Source organism: Trichoplax adhaerens, genomic scaffold, assembly GCF_000150275.1.
Source record: "Trichoplax adhaerens TRIADscaffold_26 genomic scaffold, whole genome shotgun sequence".
Classification (NCBI taxonomy): domain Eukaryota; kingdom Metazoa; phylum Placozoa; class Uniplacotomia; order Trichoplacea; family Trichoplacidae; genus Trichoplax; species Trichoplax adhaerens.
In genome coordinates this window covers 356182-376168 of record NW_002060967.1, presented here as the reverse complement: position 1 = coordinate 376168, position 19987 = coordinate 356182, and the positions used below count along the sequence as shown (strand labels likewise).

The following is a 19987-nucleotide window of genomic DNA, read 5'->3' as shown; positions in this document are numbered from 1 at the left end:
CAAAAAATTGGTAATCAGTCCGGGCCGGTACTGGGTTCAAGAACAGAAAAACATGTTGGCCATATTTGTCGAGAATACAAGATTAGTTGATAACACTGCATTCCATTGCTGGTCGCCGACAATTTAATCTAATAGTAAGAGATTATTACCCAGGCGACACTCCTGCATTCTCATCTCGCATGGTTTTGATGGATGGAAGCCAAAGAAAACAGATAAAAAAAGCAGCAAATAACCAATATTGCATCAGGTTATGCATGAGCAAGTTACTTCAATGATGGCGTGTTCAATTTTCAGGCAATTTATACTGAGTAGAGGAGCAATGATGAAGGATAGGATAGTCTAATAAATGTCATTGACTAGCCATCATCCTTTTAACAAGGAAGAAAGGAAAGAAAATACCAATGTCCTATAATGGCTTTCAATGAGAGAGTGTGTGGCAATTATTGTTGAAAATAGTCAAGGACATTACAGAATGGACAGCAAAAATGCAATCCACTTTTATTTATTGTCAAATACTTTTGATGATTACGTTTGTTTATAGGATAGTAGAACTCATGCCATTGACTAGTCGTTATCCTTTTAACAAATTGTTGTTGAAAATGGTCAAGGGCATTTACAGTATTTTGTCAAAAGTAAGATGGAAGAGAATGGACGATAAGTGGAGAAAGAATGAATCTCTTTGAGCAGTCCACTAGTCTATCATGTTAGTTCAACGACAATTCTATCCATGCGATGGACTTACCAACGACAATCCTATCCATGACATGGACTTGCCAACGACAATCCTATCCATGACATGGACTTGCCATCGACAATCCTATCCATGACATGGACTTGCAAACTATAATCCTACCCTTGACATGGACTTGCAAACTATAATCCTACCCATGACATGGACTTTTCGATCTACTACAAGTATGATTGTAATGATTGGACAGTGGACGAGTTGCACATCAAGGCACAAAAAGAGTGGAGAAATAAATCAAAGTGCTCCATGGTAGCCTTTTCTTGCCGTCTCGACATGTCAAGTATGATAGATTGACCTTTTACAGTGGATGCTCTACTCGTCAACACTGACAGTGAATTGAAAGCAATAGCGTACCTGATCGCCAATGAAGGAAGAAACAACCACTACGCCAACATCCTTTGGCTTTTCCACCACTTGGAAATCCCCTTTGGGCAAATGTTTTCTTCAACACCGTCAGCAAGGCCTGTAGTGCAGTCAAAGCGATGGATGCAATACTCTGGTAGACAAGAATAGACAGCACCGTTATGCCTTGCCACTTGGTTCATTCATTCCAATTTTCTCCCTTGCAACAGACTACAGTACTCTTATGGATTGTCTGTCCATCATGCCAACACGAATTCACTTTAAATAGTCACTGGCAACACTTTGAGCTCTAGCGGCCATTAGTCGATTTCTTCTATTGGAGAGTTGGCCCAAGTTTCCACAGTCCACTGGCTAATTCTGGAGGATTCCTCAATAGCGCATGCGCTCAACATGGAATGCACCACCGCTACTTGTGGAGTCCATTTTGCCTCTATGCCGGAGCCGTCAAATTCCTCATCTGCGTCGACGATAGGCAAGAGAAATGGCGTCGAAATTGCAATTGAGAATGCAATTTAACTCTATATAAGTAGGTTTTCATTACTGAAGGGAAAATGAAGACGCCAGACAAACTTGCCTATTCAAACGCGACAGATGAGTCCCACAATTCCTGATCTGCGTCCATGGTTGGCAAGAGAAATGGCGTCGAAATTGCAATTGAGAATACAATTCCAACTCTTTATAAGTAGGTTTTCATTACTGAAGGGAAAATGAAGACGCCAGACAAACTTGCCTATTCAAACGCGATAGATGAGCCCCACAATTCCTGATCTGCGTCCATGGTTGGCAAGAGAAATGGCGTCGAAATTGCAATTGAGAATACAATTCCAACTCTTTATAAGTAGGTTTTCATTACTGAAGGGAAAATGAAGACGCCAGATAAACTTGCCTATTCAAACGCGACAGACGAGCCCCACAATTCCTGATCTGCGTCGATGATAGGCAAGAGAAATGGCATCGAAATTACAATTGAGAATACAATTCAACTCTATGTGAGTAGATATTCATTACTGAAGGGAAAATGAAGACGCCAGATAAACTTGCCTATTCAAATGCGACAGACGAGTCGTAAAATTCCTGTTCTGCGTCGATGATAGGCAAGAGCAATGGCATCTGCATTAGAATTGAGAATACAATTCAATTCTATATACAGTACAGTAAGTAGGTGTTCATTACTGAAGGGAAAATGAAGACGCCAAACAAACTTGCCTATCCAAACGCGACAGACGTGTCGCAAAATTCCTGATCTGCGTCGATGATAGGCAAGAGAAATGGCATCGAAATTACAATTGAGAATACAATTCAACTCTATATAAGTAGGTTTTCATTACTGAAGGGAAAATGAAGACGCCAGACAAACTTGCCTATCCAAACGCGACAGATAAGTCCCACAATTCCTGATCTGCGTCGATGATAGGCAAGAGAAATGGCGTCGAAATTGCAATTGAGAATACAATTCAACTCTATATGAGTAGATATTCATTACTAAAGGGAAAATGAAGACGCCAGACGAGTCGCAAAATTTCTGATCTGCGTCGATGATAGGCAAGAGAATTGAGAATACAATTCAATTCTATATACAGTACAGTAAGTAGGTGTTCATTACTGAAGGGAAAATGAAGACGCCAAACAAACTTGCCTATCCAAACGCGACAGACGAGTCGTAAAATTCCTGATCTGCGTCGATGATAGGCAAGAGAAATGGCATCGAAATTACAATTGAGAATACAATTCAATTCTAAGTAGGTATTCATTACTGAAGGGAAAGTGAAGACGCCAAGCAAAGTTGCCTATGCAAATGCGACAGACCAGTCGTAGAATTGCTGATCTGCGTCGATGATAGGCAAGAGATGTTGCATCTGCATTAGAATTGAGAAAAGAATTCAATTCTACCGTAAGTAGGTATTCATTACTAAAGGGAAAATGAAGTCGCCTATACTCGTACCAATGCGACAGACCAGACATTTTCAAGATGGAATGAGCTACCGTGACAAGAAGCCAGTGGCACTGCAATTTAAATAAGCTACTGCTATCACTGCAGCCCAATTAACTGTTCGTCGTCGATGATTTTTGTTGCAAAAGTACCGCTGATATAGTGCGATCTCAATGCTACTCTGAAAAGTAGCATTGAATCCCAAAGTTTACAGGAGTGATGTATGAGCATTTAAGGAACGAATACCTTTCTCGTCCAATCTGAGTGGCTATCAAGATTTCTGTTGGACAAAACAGAATTTGAAATCCTACATTAGAACTTGCTTAAAAGTGTGCAGTCCATAAAGTAATGAAACTAGAAAAATGAGTGCAGCGTCGAGAAGAGACGAATGTTTCATCGCCTACTAAAGTCAAGTCATCATAGCATTCTTGAACTTTGTTCAAAAGTTCCTAGTTACCGAATACCTTCCTGATGGATTGCATTGATGAAATTCGATTGTAATTATTGTATACGTACGATAGGTAATGAAAAGGTGAACGAGTATTAATGTCATTAACCGCATTGATATCGATGACTCTAATTTCAGCCTGACTAGCCCTAAGATTCTGATCTATCAATAGCTTGAAGTGGTTCAACTGTTATGTATGCGAATCTAAATGAATCTAAATTTGAAATCTATAATATTTATTTAATAAATTTATTTTATCGAATTAGTAAAACCAGCTCATCAACGTGCAGTAGTTACAGCCATTTTTGGAGTGTATCATCACAGAAATTCAATGTAGTAGACTATTTCTATGTTCATTTCCTAATGGCTGGATCGGTCAATCGCCACTAGCCAATATGATATGGCCGGCACGATCTCCCGATTGAACTCTTTGGGATTATTTTGGATAGGGCTACCTTCAACAGGGGTGTATAGTAAGAACTGTGGAGATGACTTTGTGAAATTAAATGTAACATAGAAGCTGCTATTTGTACAATTAATCCAACAATGTTGTATAATGTCCAGGAGGACTTTACCGTTCGCGTAGAACGATGCGTAGCCTTGGATGGCTCACATGTGCAGCTCTAGTATGGTGATGTATAACTGACTAATAATATACTAACGGTGTGATTTGTTGCATTCTTCTATCGTCAATTGTAGTGAAATTTTATTTTAAAATAAAGTTACGAATCCATCTTTTTTGTGTCATGAAGGTGTCTAATTCAAATGCTTCAGTATTGCAGGCATTGCAAAGAAGTTTTTAATTTCTAAATGCATCCTATTTGTGTCATGAAGGTGTCCAATTCAAATGCTTCAGTATTGCAGGCATTGCAAAGAAGTTTTTAATTTCTAAATGCATCCTATTTGTGTCATGAAGGTGTCCAATTCAAATGCTTCAGTATTGCAGGCATTGCAAAGAAGTTTTTAATTTCTAAATGCATCCTATTTGTGTCATGAAGGTGTCCAATTCAAATGCTTCAGTATTGCAGGCATTGCAAAGAAGTTTTTAATTTCTAAATGCATCCTATTTGTGTCATGAAGGTGTCCAATTCAAATGCTTCAGTATTGCAGGCATTGCAAAGAAGTTTTTAATTTCTAAATGCATCCTATTTGTGTCATGAAGGTGTCCAATTCAAATGCTTCAGTATTGCAGGCATTGCAAAGAAGTTTTTAATTTTCTAAATCCATCCTATCTGTGTCATGAAGGTGTCTAATTCAAATGCTGCAGTAGTGCAGGCATTACGAAGAAGTTTTTAATTTCTATAGATCCAATTTTATCTTAAAATAAAGAATAAGGTTACCAATCTATCCTTTTTGTATCATGAAGGTGTCTAATTTAAATGCTGCAGTAGTGCAGGCATTGCAAAGAAGTTTTTAATTTTCAAAGTCCATCCTATCTGTGTCATGAAGGTGTCTAATTCAAATGCTGCAGTAGTGCAGGCATTACGAAGAAGTTTTTAATTTCTATAGATCCAATTTTATCTTAAAATAAAGAATAAGGTTACCAATCTATCCTTTTTGTATCATGAAGGTGTCTAATTTAAATGCTGCAGTAGTGCAGGCATTGCAAAGAAGTTTTTAATTTTCAAAGTCCATCCTATTTGTGTCATCAAGGTGTTTAATTCAAATGCTGCAGTATTGCAGGCATTGCAAAGAAGTTTTTAATTTCCATAAGTCCAATTTTATCTTAAAATAAAAAGTAAAGTTACCAATCCATCCTTTTTGTATCATGAAGGTGTCTAATTTAAATGCTGCTGCAGTAGTGCAGGCATTGCAAAGAAATTTTTAATTTCCCCCCCCCCCCTTTCAAAACTAAACTACTTCCAGGATACAAGGCGAGTTACTGTTAGTGGATCACTCAAACTCTTCACCTTTTAAGTGCTTTACTATGGCAACGTAACGTGACCATTACTTTTTTTTTTTTGCAACACATTACGTCAGGGTTTACTGACCATTCAATGACCATTGCTGAATTGTATGTTTAGCATATTACAGTCCCGTTGTACTTTACTATGTAGAATCATTTTCTACTCTGTCCAATTTTCAGGCAGTAGTCCAATAAAATCCATCAATCAAATATTATTAGTGGAACGGTCGCTGGTGCTATTTCGCCTACTGTCGTACTTTTACTTTGGACTTGACATTAGCAACCAACTGCCCACTTACGGTATCCACAATGTCAAAAGAGATTGGGAGATATTGCTCTTCTTCTATAGAGTTGATTTGGCCATGATGGGAAGAAAAGTAAGCTAGATAATGGATTGGACCTAGGTAGTTTACTGTAGTTAGTATTGATGTAGAGTGGAAATTGGTCAGCAGCAGACTTGATCGAGGAGCTTCTTGACCTGGCGTGACCATTGTGGACTTCTGCCTATGGAGGCCATTTCAACCGGATGGTGGTCAACAAGCAAAATCTCATACTGTCACCTACAGTGGGCCAGCAAGCGAAAAGCGCCTGAGTAAAATCAACAAAAATGACCTCTCATCTTGGTACAATGGTCAGTGACGACCTGACATTGGTCACCATGGTCAGCTGGTCACAGGATAGAGTAGTCAAAGACGCATAAAAGGTGTCATGGCCAATGGCATGGTACTGGTCACCATGGTCAGCCGGTCACAGAGTAGAGTAGTCAAAGACGCATAAAAGGTGTCATGGCCAATGGCATAGTACTGGTCACCATGGTCAGCCGGTTACAGAGTAGAATAGTCAAGGACGCATAAAAGGTGTCATGGCCAATGGCATGGTACTGGTCACCATGGTCAGCCGGTCACAGAGTAAAGTAGTCAAAGACGCATAAAAGGTGTCGTGGCCAATGCCATGGTACTGGTCGGTGTACCATGGTCAGATGGTCACAGGATAGAGTAGTCAAAGACGCATAAAAGGTGTCATGGCCAATGGCATGGTACTGGTCACCATGGTCAGCCGGTCACAGAGTAGAGTAGTCAAAGACGCATAAAAGGTGTCATGGCCAATGGCATGGTACTGGTCACCATGGTCAGCCGGTTACAGAGTAGAATAGTCAAGGACGCATAAAAGGTGTCATGGCCAATGGCATGGTACTGGTCACCATGGTCAGCCGGTCACAGAGTAGAGTAGTCAAAGACGCATAAAAGGTGTCATGGCCAATGGCATGGTACTGGTCACCATGGTCAGCCGGTTACAGAGTAGAATAGTCAAAGACGCATAAAAGGTGTCATGGCCAATGGCATGGTACTGGTCAGCCGGTCACAGAGTAAAGTAGTCAAAGACGCATAAAAGGTGTCATGTCCAATACCATGGTACTGGTCGGTGTACCATGGTCAGATGGTCACAGGATAGAGTAGTCAAAGACGCATAAAAGGTGTCATGGCCAATGGCATGGTACTGGTCACCATGGTCAACCGGTTACAGAGTAGAGTAGTCAAAGACGCATAAAAGGTGTCATGGCCAATGGCATGGTACTGGTCAGCCGGTCACAGAGTAAAGTAGTCAAAGACGCATAAAAGGTGTCATGTCCAATACCATGGTACTGGTCGGTGTACCATGGTCAGATGGTCACAGGATAGAGTAGTCAAAGACGCATAAAAGGTGTCATGGCCAATGGCATGGTACTGGTCACCATGGTCAACCGGTTACAGAGTAGAGTAGTCAAGGACGCATAAAAGGTGTCATGGCCAATGGCATGGTACTGGGGTCAGCCGGTCACAGAGTAAAGTAGTCAAAGACGCATAAAAGGTGTCATGGCCAATGCCATGGTACTGGTCGGTGTACCATGGTCAGATGGTCACAGGATAGAGTAGTCAAAGACGCATAAAAGGTGTCATGGCCAATGGCATGGTACTGGTCACCATGGTCAGCCGGTTACAGAGTAGAGTAGTCAAGGACGCATAAAAGGTGTCATGGCCAATGGCATGGTACTGGGGTCAGCCGGTCACAGAGTAAAGTAGTCAAAGACGCATAAAAGGTGTCATGGCCAATACCATGGTACTGGTCGGTGTACCATGGTCAGATGGTCACAAGATAGGGTAGTCAAAGACGCATAAAAGGTGTCATGGCCAATGCCATGACACTGGTCGGTGTACCGTGGTCAGCCGGTCACAGAGTAGAGTAGACTAAGTGGTAAAAGACGCATAAAAGGTGTCATGGCTAATGCCATGGTACTGGTCGGTGCCTGGACACCATGGTCAGCTGGTCACAGTGTACTGTAGTGTAGTAAAAGACGAACAACCAGTACCATGGTACTGGTCGGTGCCTGGACCATGAGCTGACTGACTGGGCAAGCGCAAAAGGACGACTATGCGCTGTAGCCCCACTGTGACGATAGTATATTAGTATGGGCTTGTATATTGATTTGCTGTTCAGAAGGTGGAGAGAAAACTTCTGCTTGGACTGTAACTTTGCAAGCTTGCCAGCTCGTCGTTTCTCATCGTCATCTCGACCTTAACTACATTCCAATCTTGTAAGGGTAAGAATCCATTTCAAGCTATTACCACACAGAAAGAAAATGAGCTCAGCTTTAGAACAAATCAAAGGCTATACCTACGTGGTAGCAGATACTGGCGATTTCGAATCGATTGGCAAGTATTCACCTAAAGATTCAACTACCAATCCTTCGCTCATTTTGGCTGCATGTAAAATGCCTGAATACCAACATTTACTGGAGAAAGCAGTCGAAGAAGCCAAACAACGCGCTGACGATATCAACGGCCAAATTGAATGGGCTATGGATTTATTAGCGGTTAACTTTGGTGCAGAGATATTGAAGTTAATCCCTGGTCGCGTCTCTACGGAAGTCGATGCCCGACTTTCTTTCGATGTCCAAGGTTCGCTTCAACGTGCTCGCCGTCTTATTCAGTTGTACAACGATATTGGAATTGACAAGGAAAGAATCTTAATTAAGCTCAGCTCAACATGGGAGGGCATCCAAGCCGGCAAAATATTAGAAAGTGAAGACGGTGTCCATTGTAATATGACATTACTATTTTCTTTCGCTCAAGCAGTTGCCTGTGCTGAAGCTGGTGTCACCTTAATCTCACCTTTTGTCGGCAGAATTTTCGACTGGTATGTCAAAAATACTGGCCAGTCTTCTTTTCAACCATCACAAGATCCTGGCGTAAAAAGTGTAACACAAATTTACAATTACTACAAAAAGTTCGGCTACAAAACGGAAGTCATGGGTGCATCATTTAGGAACACAGATCAAATTACTGAATTAGCTGGTTGTGATCTCTTGACTATTAGTCCTGCTCTTTTGGAAAAACTAACCAATTCTTCTCAATCGGTGCCGCGCAAATTGTCGGTCGACATAGCCAAGCAATCATCCGCTGACAAAATCTCTTTAAATGAATCTGAATTCCGTTGGTTATTGAATGAAGATCAAATGGCTACTGAAAAATTATCGGAAGGTATCCGTAAATTTGCTGTTGATGCGGTCAAATTGGAAGATATCATTCGTCAAAAGCTAGCCTAGATTGGCTCGTGTATCTTGCTCCAGTAAATTTGTTCAATGCTACCCTTTAGAACGTTACCATTCAAAATGGGTATCTTATCCCTTCACTTCTTCAGTCACACCACGTTATTCCTTTCGTATTTCTATAGTTCATCTATGTATGTAGAATGGATGATGAAGGCTTTGTTTTGGATAGATCTAACTTAATTTTACTAATCTGCCTTCGTACACAAGAAAAGTTGATACAAGCTGAAAATAAACTCAATCTTATCAAGCCTAGCAGTAGTGAAATTTGAATGATGAGCAATATTGAACTGATGTGAACAATCAAATGGATTTAGTGGACAGGTTCACATTGCTTCGCAGCAAAGACTGCTACAACAAGCATGCCAAAAGGTCATTTCATCAGTACAGTACTCGTAGTATAAATCGATTCATTATGATTGCTACTCGACAAGTTGTACACGATACAGTCTGATACTTCCCTTCACTCTCGGAAGTTAGCTAGTAATGAATCGTCGTCATTCGCTATAGTCTCCTTCATTTATAATTTTAATAGTAATCATCTTAATAATAAACAGAATAAAAAATTACTTCACACACGCAACATATGTAATTTACCTTTTAATGACCACGAATTAATAACTGCTTATCAACATCAGTGATAGTTGCGATCGAGCAATGAAACGTTTTACACATTAGTATTTAGGCTTTAGAAATACAATCACTGCAGTATGTAGAGATATTGAAAGCAATATAATCGGTTGATCGAATTGCATCAAATATTTGAAACCATTTACGCAAACAAATGTCTGATATCGCTACTGATTGAATGGTATTCGAAATTACCTCAAGCAATCACTACTGGTGAGCTTGAGAGATTAGGCGATATACTTTTGAATTTATTGAATGCATTTTTAAAGATCCATAACATAGCATGCACAACTTTCCAGCATCAATTCTCATTGCAACGTTATTTTTACAGGGCGCATTAAAATAGTTCATAACCAAGTAAAGCTATTCATCGATAGGAAGGTTCTCATGTAAAATTACGCCACAACAATCTTGGTATTTGTTTCAACATTATAAGTCTCTAATAACATTGTTTTTTAGCTAGCAGATGTCAATTAAAAATTAAGACCTTTAAGGTTAACAATGATTACGTAGTAGAAACGTTGTAGAGTAACAGTTTTAATTTATCAATTAAATGAAATAAGCTAATACAGCCTTTTCCGGCAATTACTAGCACCACAAAAGCAATATTTGACTTTTCCCTCAACACTTCCCATTTCATAGCCATAATCCCAAGTCAATTCACTACCAGCCGGAATAGATCTATCCATGATATTAAAAGCCATCATAAAATCAATTTAAAAGACACCATCATCACTTATAACTAGCCAATACCATTACCTTAACGTAAAGAACGACAACGTCGGAAATCTTAAATCTTGTGTTTTCCAAAAAACATTCTGAACAAACATATTCGGATCACAGCTATGCTGTTATAAAAGTTCAATCATAATGAGATACTACATAGAATTCAAGCTCTTCGAGATACATATCGTTCAATAATATCTGAACAAAGCTTATTCCAGCACTATTACTCAAAATTTTAATTTACGTTATAAAATCTTCCTATGTTGCCAATTCTTTTAGAATCAACGATGAAGGGTTCCGATGAGCCACCATGTAATTGTCTAAATTCTTCACCTTCTATTTCTACAGTTTTGCCAATCGTAGTTCTATCTTCATCGTCTGAGACTAATTAAAGATAATATACCTCAACATATACGTAGAATTTATCGCTGGAATTGGACACTTGATAGAATTATGCTATAATACCTTCAACATCGAATAATTTTTCCGATAAGCTATCATGATAATATTCAATGCTGTTCTGCCGATTTTCTTCTGACGTAGACACCACATCTTCAAAACTATGATAAAGCTATGTCATTCAAAGTACGAGTGACTACTGTTCAACCTTATATGGTACGTTACATTAAAGTATACCATGTCAAATCAACCATAGCTGACGATATAAAAGGATCGTCACTCTTAGTAGTAGTTTTATAACGTCTATGAATATGGTGATCCCTGGTTATCAGATTGTAATAGAATTCTAAGCTATGCTATTCTATGCACATATCATGACTTCAGTTGTAGACTAGTTAATAAATATCTAGTAACAACAACCATACACAAACCAATTGGAAGTAGCATCCTTTTCTGAGTAAGACCGATTGTACTGGTCCGATAAATTATCGCTACAATTTTCTAAATCTTCTTTACTCGATGTTCTAAAAAAAATTCACATCATATTGATTACATTATCTAGGTAAAATTCGTATTGATACATTTTCTATAAAAAGTACTCAAAGATCACAAGAAAGCAAGATTTACTTATTTTTGTTCGATTTTTTATTGTTCTCTTCTTTTGAAGATCTACAATCTTTCGATTTCTTAGCCTCTTGTGATCCAATGATCATTTCTGAGTTCAAATAAATTAATTTATTAAAGACGCTTATGATGAAAGCATCAAATTTCACTTAAGATAAAATTAACTTTATCTCAAGAGAGTTTGCTGTCGTTGAAAATGTTACTAACCGATAAGATCCAATTCCGCATAATATTGATCGTCATGCTTAACTCCTCTCTGTTAATAACAGGATGCAATAGCAAAACGTAATATGAATTATTTCGCAGGTGTATGCATTATGCCTTCAAGCGTAATGAAATCAAAATCAAAATGCTACTGACACGTTGAGCTTCTTGTTCAGTAATTACAACACCAGCATACATCGATACAAAAGCTCCTTTTGGAATATCATCTAACGTTCGAACACCCCACCCTTTCTTGGTTGTCATAAAAACCTGTAGTCGATGCTGAATTCCATTTTGAACAACAGAGTTATAGCATTGCCCGGCTTTATTTCTCTTGCAAGTACATCGTGGATTACATTCATAAATTCTATAATAAAAAAATAATAATAAAATTACCCATGCAGCAAGACATCGGTACTACAAACGTTATACGATTGATTGAATGTATATTTTAGGTAGTAATAGAAGACAGTTGTGGTACTATCATAGAGCTATTAGGCATCTTCTGATATAAACTAGACAATTTTAAATGTAAATACTATCATGCATCATTCACTTTTTTAACAAGATACAACAATTGCGAAAATTTAATGTATATTATTAAACAAAGCAAAGGTTTTCATCTGTATGATATTATAGCATACGCACTACAAACTCTTACAAACCCAGTCAAAACACGTGCGGCAAGTCTCTTTAGTTCATATCCAACTGAATGTGTCGATCTACCAAATACAGCAGCATTACTTGTATATGTCAATCGTTGACACTCACACTTAGTTTTATCCTAAAATTAAAAAAATTAAAAATAAGTATACTATCTCGACAGAGCCTTATTACCCAAAAAATCTCCATTCTTACTTACTAAACAATTATCCTTACAGTTGCAGCAAACCATAAAATCAGGATCGGACGGAATTTCTAGTCCATCAATACAAATACTGTCAGCGATATAAGTAAATGACTCCGAGACTTGGGTGATATCGGATTCATTCATGCACTAAATTGATAAGAAAAATGCAGTTATCATTGAAAACATATCATCAAGGTATTTAGCATAACTGATTTAGTTTACCGAAATCGGCACCCGTTCCAAACCGTTAGTTATATCGACGCAATAATAAAACGGATCCTGCAGAATTTTAAAGTAGATTGATCAATCTTGACCTTAATTATATTATTTAATATATTACTATCCGTACAACAGCAAATATCAAATTTTCCGATAAAAACTAGCGGTAGGTAGGAACAGTAACAACAAACACCTTCAAACATAAGTTATGCAATATATTGATAGGCAGATGATTGCATAAAAAAATTGTGATTATCACAGAATCTAAGAATGAGTTACCTTTCCAGGTACAAATGAGTTATTTGAAATTGTGATACTTTCCACCGCAAAATGGTCGATCGAGACGTTCTTAGTTTTAGTCAATATTACTGCAAAGTGTATATAAATTTAAATGTCAATTTTATTTTTTAATCTGACGTGAATGCAATGCAGAGCTACCGTATGTTTGACCAGGATAGCACTATCTGCTACTTACAGTAGTTGTTAATTTCCGTCAAGTCTGTCTGATAAAGCACAAGAGTCAATGATTAAGACCCTGTTCAAAATTAATAATAATGAATTTTGTAACTTACTAGTTTCCTTGAGCATGGAGCAATATAATAATATGACTGGTCCTCAAATCGCCTTCCTTTAATAGGTTTTCTATATAAAAAATAAGCACAGTAGATCATTCGTAAAATCATCATCTTATAAATTATTTGAAGTTACAAAAAAATTTGATCAATTTTTATACAAACTGTGAAAGCAAGGCATAATTTAGAATTTAAATAACCTAGTCCATCCAAGTTTTTCAGGGATCAGCAGTGGGTTGCAAACTTGAGTAGGTAAATCCGGTACTTCGATTCTTCCGCATGCAATTGTGCACTGATGTTGACGAGTGTTAATTTTCTTTTTCTTCAGATAGCCTGAGTTCATGCTACCGAAATCGAGATCATGATAATTATGATCTGTAAGGGCTTCTTCCATACATTCTTCACTATCGTTGATCTGAAATATTGTTCAATACTTTACTGGTTACAAAATCAATGCACGCAATTGGTAAAATTATATAAGCTAATAAGTATAAATAAACAAGGAAAAATCTATTTTCTTTTGTCTAAATACATTTTATTTCAGTAATTATGAAATTAAGTTAATATATTTAAGGCCTATATTTCGCGATTACGCTATCAACGTAATGCTCAATGTCTGTTTACATGTAAACCGTATCACTATATTACGTACGCTAATTGGAGAACTGCTTTCCTCATCAGCGAAATCAATTCTAGGTGTACCGCGATATAACACCTCTGTTTTCTTATCGGTTAGAAACATAACCTGACATGAGTGAGCAAAACAAATGAAGATCATCCAAAGTTTGAACGATACAATCCTACTTATTCCTGTACCATTCAAAAAACTCGAGAGTAGTTCATATTATAGATATAGCTAAAGTCGAGTGCACTTGTCATACCAGTAAAATTTTTAAGCACATAAAGCACTCTTACCTCTACCAAACTACAATCTAGGGAATGTATAATAGCGTCCCACCAATAGCCTTTCCACTCGACAATTACTGACTGTTTAAGCCTAAATTCTTTTAATGGAAACTATTTCAAAGTTATACATTCAACTAAACGTATCATTTATGCTAACCAGCATAATTTGTAACTGATATACTTTACTTACATCTGGGTATTTGGTTAAATATTCTTGAAAAAAACTTCGAGTCACACTATCTAAGTCTGACCAAAATTTATTGCTTTGATCCCATACAATTCGTATTTTATCTTCGTGTAAATACGATACGAAACCATCATCAAAGAATATTAAATATCTAAAGTAATAATATCGTCACCATAACGCATCACCGTTGATATGTTGATTTCTGATTATATCTGCTATTTTCTTAAAGCTAACAGTAATGGGTACCGTAAGATAATGTATTAGTAAAATACTATATACCTGTCATTATTGGATTCTGATGGCACCTCAGCGATAAGGCCACCTTTATATTTTTTGATTATGCCGTAAAACGCTGGAATAAAGAATAAAAGTGAGACCCTACTGATATATGATAAAAGTCCTGCATATTAAAATACACAAAATTGTTAATTATATATGTCATGGGAAGCCGTCAGTCTATCTTGCGTTAAATATAGAATGTAATTAGACATTATTTCCTATATTATCAAAGTTTCGATTTCATATCGGGTCAATAATGGGTGAAGTGACCGCATTCATTATTATAATAAACCAATGGGCAATTTATAGCCTGATAGGTCAATATTTAAGCTGTAGCTAGTTAAATTTCATCATACCTATAATTCGCAAACCGATTCTTAATTCTGATCTTAGAGGGATAGTATCGTGCGCAATATGATGTTGTTCAGTAATGACAATCTTTCTCTTTTTTAATGATTTCAATTCATATGTAATTGGCTGAATAATTTATCCAATGTTATCAGGAAACAATAAATATATAACAAGGTAAGCAACGGCTAATAGTAAAATAAAATTACCAATATCATGTTTAGATATATTCTAAAGGATTATGAGCATTAAAAGTGAAATCTATCAACTTTAATCAATTATATACTGGTAAATACAGTGCAAATCTAAATCATTAGCACGATATCCATTTACATGTCCATTTTGATCCTTTGTAACGTTGTTGATTGAACCTATGAATAAAGTTTCAAAATGCATTGTAGACCGACATTGTAAGCGCAGCTATTCTTAAGCTATACGGATATCAATGATGATTTAAAAGTAGGTGTTTCAATTTTCTTTAGAGTTAACGTAATTAAAAGAAAGAGCTATTAACCAACATTTATACCACCAATGTTCATCTGCAGGCCTAGCATATACAAACTGTCTTCTCGGGTATCGTGCTCTACACAGAAATAAGACCTCCAGTTAATCGCAAAATTTTTCAATCGAATACGTGTATAATATTATCCGTACACTATATTCATATTAATCGAATATTACCTTCGTGTCGATTTAAAGTAGCAAGATCAAGATGGCAAATTGATAATTGTCAATCAACAAGATGATCATCTCAATTAAAACGAATATAAACTCTTTTAAGTTGCGTGTACTGCACTGTAGTAAGCTGAGTGAGAGCAATACTAACACGATTGTAAAATATGACGAGTGTTAATGAACTGCATGTTGTGAAATAATACTAACTCTTATAATTGTTACTCTACATCGACGACAAGTTAAATATGTAGTAGGAATTTTCACATTTTAGGAGATTTTATAATCCTGATCCGAAACAGATCTACAAATTTTGAAGTAATGCAAACTCTAATTTTGATCATGACTGGATATACGTAGCTTCATTATTTGCAGTTATGATTGATTAAAATCGATAAAAGTTCAAATCACATTTTAGATAAAAGACTGCATGTACGTAAATTCAGACAATCGAAACAAGACTGTTTTCTAAAGATTAGATTGTATAATAGGTTAGCGTAGTTACTACCTGATGATTATCAAAATAATCGAAATTTCGGCAAGAAAGGTTTTGACTAATACTGTGTACAGTACAGTATTAATTCATTTCTAATCTGCATACATATCAAATTCTGTCTAGATTACAATATTTACATACTGTGACAAGCATTAATAAAAGTGACTGCACGCTACCTCTTTGAAAATTCTTCTTTCACAGGATATTCTCGCTTAGCGAATTCATTCTTTACGTTTAATTTACTATCTTCTTCAGGAACTATCACGCTCTTTGACCTATCATATTAGTAGACAGTAATTAAGCGAAGTTGCACATTAGCAAGACGAAAATTGAATGCCTTGTATAGTATGACTACTATAGTATCGGATGTACAACTGTAAACTCTTGAACAGATTTTAACGTTACCTATCGGATGCTTGTAGCATTTTAATCTTTTGTTGAATTATTACTTTGGAATCATCTGAATTTTGGCAGCTTTCGACTTCAATTACTTGATTTTTATTATTATCAGCCTTACTACTACAATATACAAATTAAATTATTATGTAGCAAACTCTTTGCGAACCAGAAACGCTTCATATATTGGAAAGAATATAATAATCGGTGATCGATAATAATATTACGGTCTGAGGACAAACGATTTTACCTCGTCGGTTCCAAAACTATAGGACTTTCATTACCGGTGTCTATCGAATTGCGTACAACATTTATTAATCCCTGTAAGAAAGTGGTACACGATCGTCGACGATCTATCAATTCAATCGAATATCCGAGGAAGAACATTATTAGTCTAAGATCAATTTTAATTCTTGCAATGGTACGTTCTGTAGAAGAAATCAATACACGTATGCCTAGTATCCAACGTATTGTAAGTGGATTACCACTAAATTGGTCCAAAATCTTGCAGTCATCTTTGTTGATTGTTGTAAGAGATTTTTCACTAGTCGTAACGATACATACGAAGACGAAGATAGAGTAAGTAGCAGTTAGTCATGGAGAACATCGCTGATAGAATAACAAGATCTAGATAGATCATTTGTACATTACATTGCGTCGATAAATCAATTGAAGCAGTGATGTCTACTCGTAACACACTACAAACTGACTCATCGTAGAGTTCATTTTGGTTCAATTTGATGTTGTCCAATTTTTTTACTATAAGAGGAGCTTTGACCGAAATACTGTAGTAGTTATTGACGTGCAACAATATACTTATGGCGGTCCAAAAAATGCTTTTCATGATGGCCTTTCAACGTAAAAGTGAAGGAATAGGAAGTTAGCATTGAAACCTGCTTAATATCGTTCACTTCAACTTATTTTTACACGAGACATTAGTTTATTTACTGCATTTGTACGTCCTGCAGTATACTGTATGTTCATTAAAGCAGTAATGAACTGTAGTAACATTCCATCATCATGCATAAGCTTATTCCATGGTGACAATAGGATTTCCATTCAATTTTTGGCTACAATTCCAAGATGTCTAATCTTTTACAAGCATCTATCAAGAAGTATTTGGGTCAAGTTGATGCAATATTTATTTACCTATCGTCTAAGTGCGTAATGAATCGACTGTAGTCATCAACAACTTGATTATTGCAATGTTGTATGCAATAGTAATACAGTATGATGGACTTGAGCACGAGATACAGGATATACCGCTGCATCTGCTATAGTCGTAGCACGTTTGGGATTGTTTGTTGATGAAAAACCTAAGCAGTATTTGCTGCTTTTTGGGGGGAAGTATGTAGTGAATCGACCATAGTCATCAGCAACTTGATTATTGCAATGTTGTATGCAATAGTAATACAGTATGATGGACTTGAGCACGAGATAATATTGTAGGATGGACTTTAGCACAAGATATACCGGTGCATTTACTACAGTAGCGCGTTTATGTACGATTGATTGGTAAGTAGTCTATGGTGTTGTTTGTTGATGAAAAATCCAAGCAGTATTCGCTGCTTGATAAATAGTCGAAATTGGCCATTTTCAAGAATACATTTAACGTAGAACCAATGCTAACCGACCTTTGCATTACCAGTACTCATGGTTTTCGTATGAACCTCGAGGTACTGCAGATGAATTCCATATCCTTGAATGGAAATTTAATTTGCAATAGCAGAACCAAGAGTTTTTTTTTTCTTACAAGATATTTTGTTTACGTTTTGTGGCGTTTTCAATCGACAACTACCAAGTTACTGTAATGCATGAAAGACTTACATCGTCATAACGAATTCTTCACTACTGTACTATAGATGAATTCCATATCCTTGAATGGAAATTTAATTTTCAATACTAGAACCAAGAGTTCTTTTTTTCTTACAAGATATTTTGTTTACGTTTTGCAGCGTTTTCAATAAGTTACTGTAATGCATGAAAGACTTACATCGTCATAACGAATTCTTCACTACTGTACTATAGATGAATTCCATATCCTTGAATGGAAATTTAATTTTCAATACTAGAACCAAGAGTTCTTTTTTTCTTACAAGATATTTTGTTTACGTTTTGCAGCGTTTTCAATCGACAACTACCAAGTTACTGTAATGCATTTAAAACTTACATCGTCATAACGAATTCTTCACTACTGTACTGCAGATGAATTCCATATCACTGAATGGAAATTTAATTTGCAATACCAGAACCAAGAGTCCTTTTTTTCTTACAAGACATTTTGTTTACGTCTTGCGGCCTTTTCAATCGACAACTACAAGTTACTGTAATGCATTTAAAACTTACATCGTCATAACGAATTCTTCACTACTGTACTATAGATGAATTCCATATCCTTGAATGGAAATTTAATTTGCAATACCAGAACCAAGAGTCCTTTTTTTCTTACAAGACATTTTGTTTACGTCTTGCGGCCTTTTCAATCGACAACTACAAGTTACTGTAATGCATTTAAAACTTACATCGTCATAACGAATTCTTCACTACTGTACTATAGATGAATTCCATATCTTTGAATGGAAATTTAATTTGCAATACCAGAACCAAGAGTCCTTTTTTTCTTACAAGACATTTTGTTTACGTCTTGCGGCCTTTTCAATCGACAACTACAAGTTACTGTAATGCATTTAAAACTTACATCGTCATAACGAATTCTTCACTACTGTACTATAGATGAATTCCATATCCTTGAATGGAAATTTAATTTGCAATACCAGAACCAAGAGTTCTTTTTTTCTTACAAGACATTCTGTTTACGTCTTGCGGCCTTTTCAATCAACAACTACAAGTTACTGCAATGCATTCAAAACTTACATCGTCATAACAAATTCTTCACTGTCCATTTTCATCTAGTGGATTGCCACCCAATACAGCCAAAACCATCAATCTTGGTGAGAAATGGCGAGCCCTTTCCAGTCAATATCGAGAAAACTTTTTCACAGTGAACTTTTGCAACCAGTCACTGCAATGTCGAAAAAATTTCCCCACAGCACTAGTTCAAGACGTACAGTAGGATACCGCATACGAATCGTTGAGGCGGTATGATACGGACGATACGTAAGTCTATGGCTACTGACCGTAGCATTAACCCCCATTCGCGCACAACCCCATGAATGGAAGCATTCTCCACGTGGTTTTAGCCAGTCGGAGACTCTTGGTGCCTTGGGACATTTCCAATGTTGAACTACTCAAAGATCAACTTTTAATTTTATCAATATTAATTAAGCAAAAAACGGATGATTAGCACACACCAGTGTAGGTACCCTAACCCTAAACCTAACAGAAATGAATGGAGCAGGTTTGGCAGCTGAAGAATCCTTGGCAATACCGTTCAGAGGTGGTGTATCCAATTCTGTAAAAGGCAATCACTTCTTGGTGCCTTGGGACATTTTCAATGTTGAACTACTCAAAGATCAACTTTCAATTTTATCAATATCA

At 36.7% G+C, this 19987-nt stretch overlaps 2 protein-coding genes across 2 annotated transcripts; one reads left to right on the top strand and one right to left on the bottom strand.

The window, feature by feature from the left end:
* The first annotated feature begins 8003 nt into the window (after positions 1 to 8003).
* TRIADDRAFT_38460 (expressed hypothetical protein) lies at positions 8004 to 9198 on the top strand. The gene has a single exon (XM_002117615.1). It carries the CDS (start codon positions 8013 to 8015, stop codon positions 8976 to 8978), a length of 966 nt encoding a protein of 321 aa, XP_002117651.1. The 5' UTR covers positions 8004 to 8012; the 3' UTR covers positions 8979 to 9198.
* Positions 9199 to 10174: 976 nt separating this feature from the next.
* Positions 10175 to 18769, bottom strand: TRIADDRAFT_64362 (uncharacterized protein; the record flags this gene model as incomplete). The annotated part of the gene is made up of 26 exons (XM_002117586.1): positions 10175 to 10292; positions 10371 to 10459; positions 10582 to 10721; positions 10803 to 10897; positions 11168 to 11260; positions 11364 to 11451; positions 11568 to 11616; positions 11721 to 11931; positions 12230 to 12348; positions 12427 to 12561; positions 12913 to 13001; positions 13109 to 13136; positions 13206 to 13275; positions 13406 to 13620; positions 13858 to 13950; positions 14121 to 14222; positions 14302 to 14449; positions 14578 to 14698; positions 14934 to 15054; positions 15259 to 15296; positions 15444 to 15508; positions 16270 to 16368; positions 16499 to 16612; positions 16740 to 16842; positions 18120 to 18188; positions 18736 to 18769. 26 exons carry the CDS (start codon positions 18767 to 18769, stop codon positions 10175 to 10177), a joined length of 2646 nt encoding a protein of 881 aa, XP_002117622.1.
* Between the last annotated feature and the right edge of the window lie 1218 nt (positions 18770 to 19987).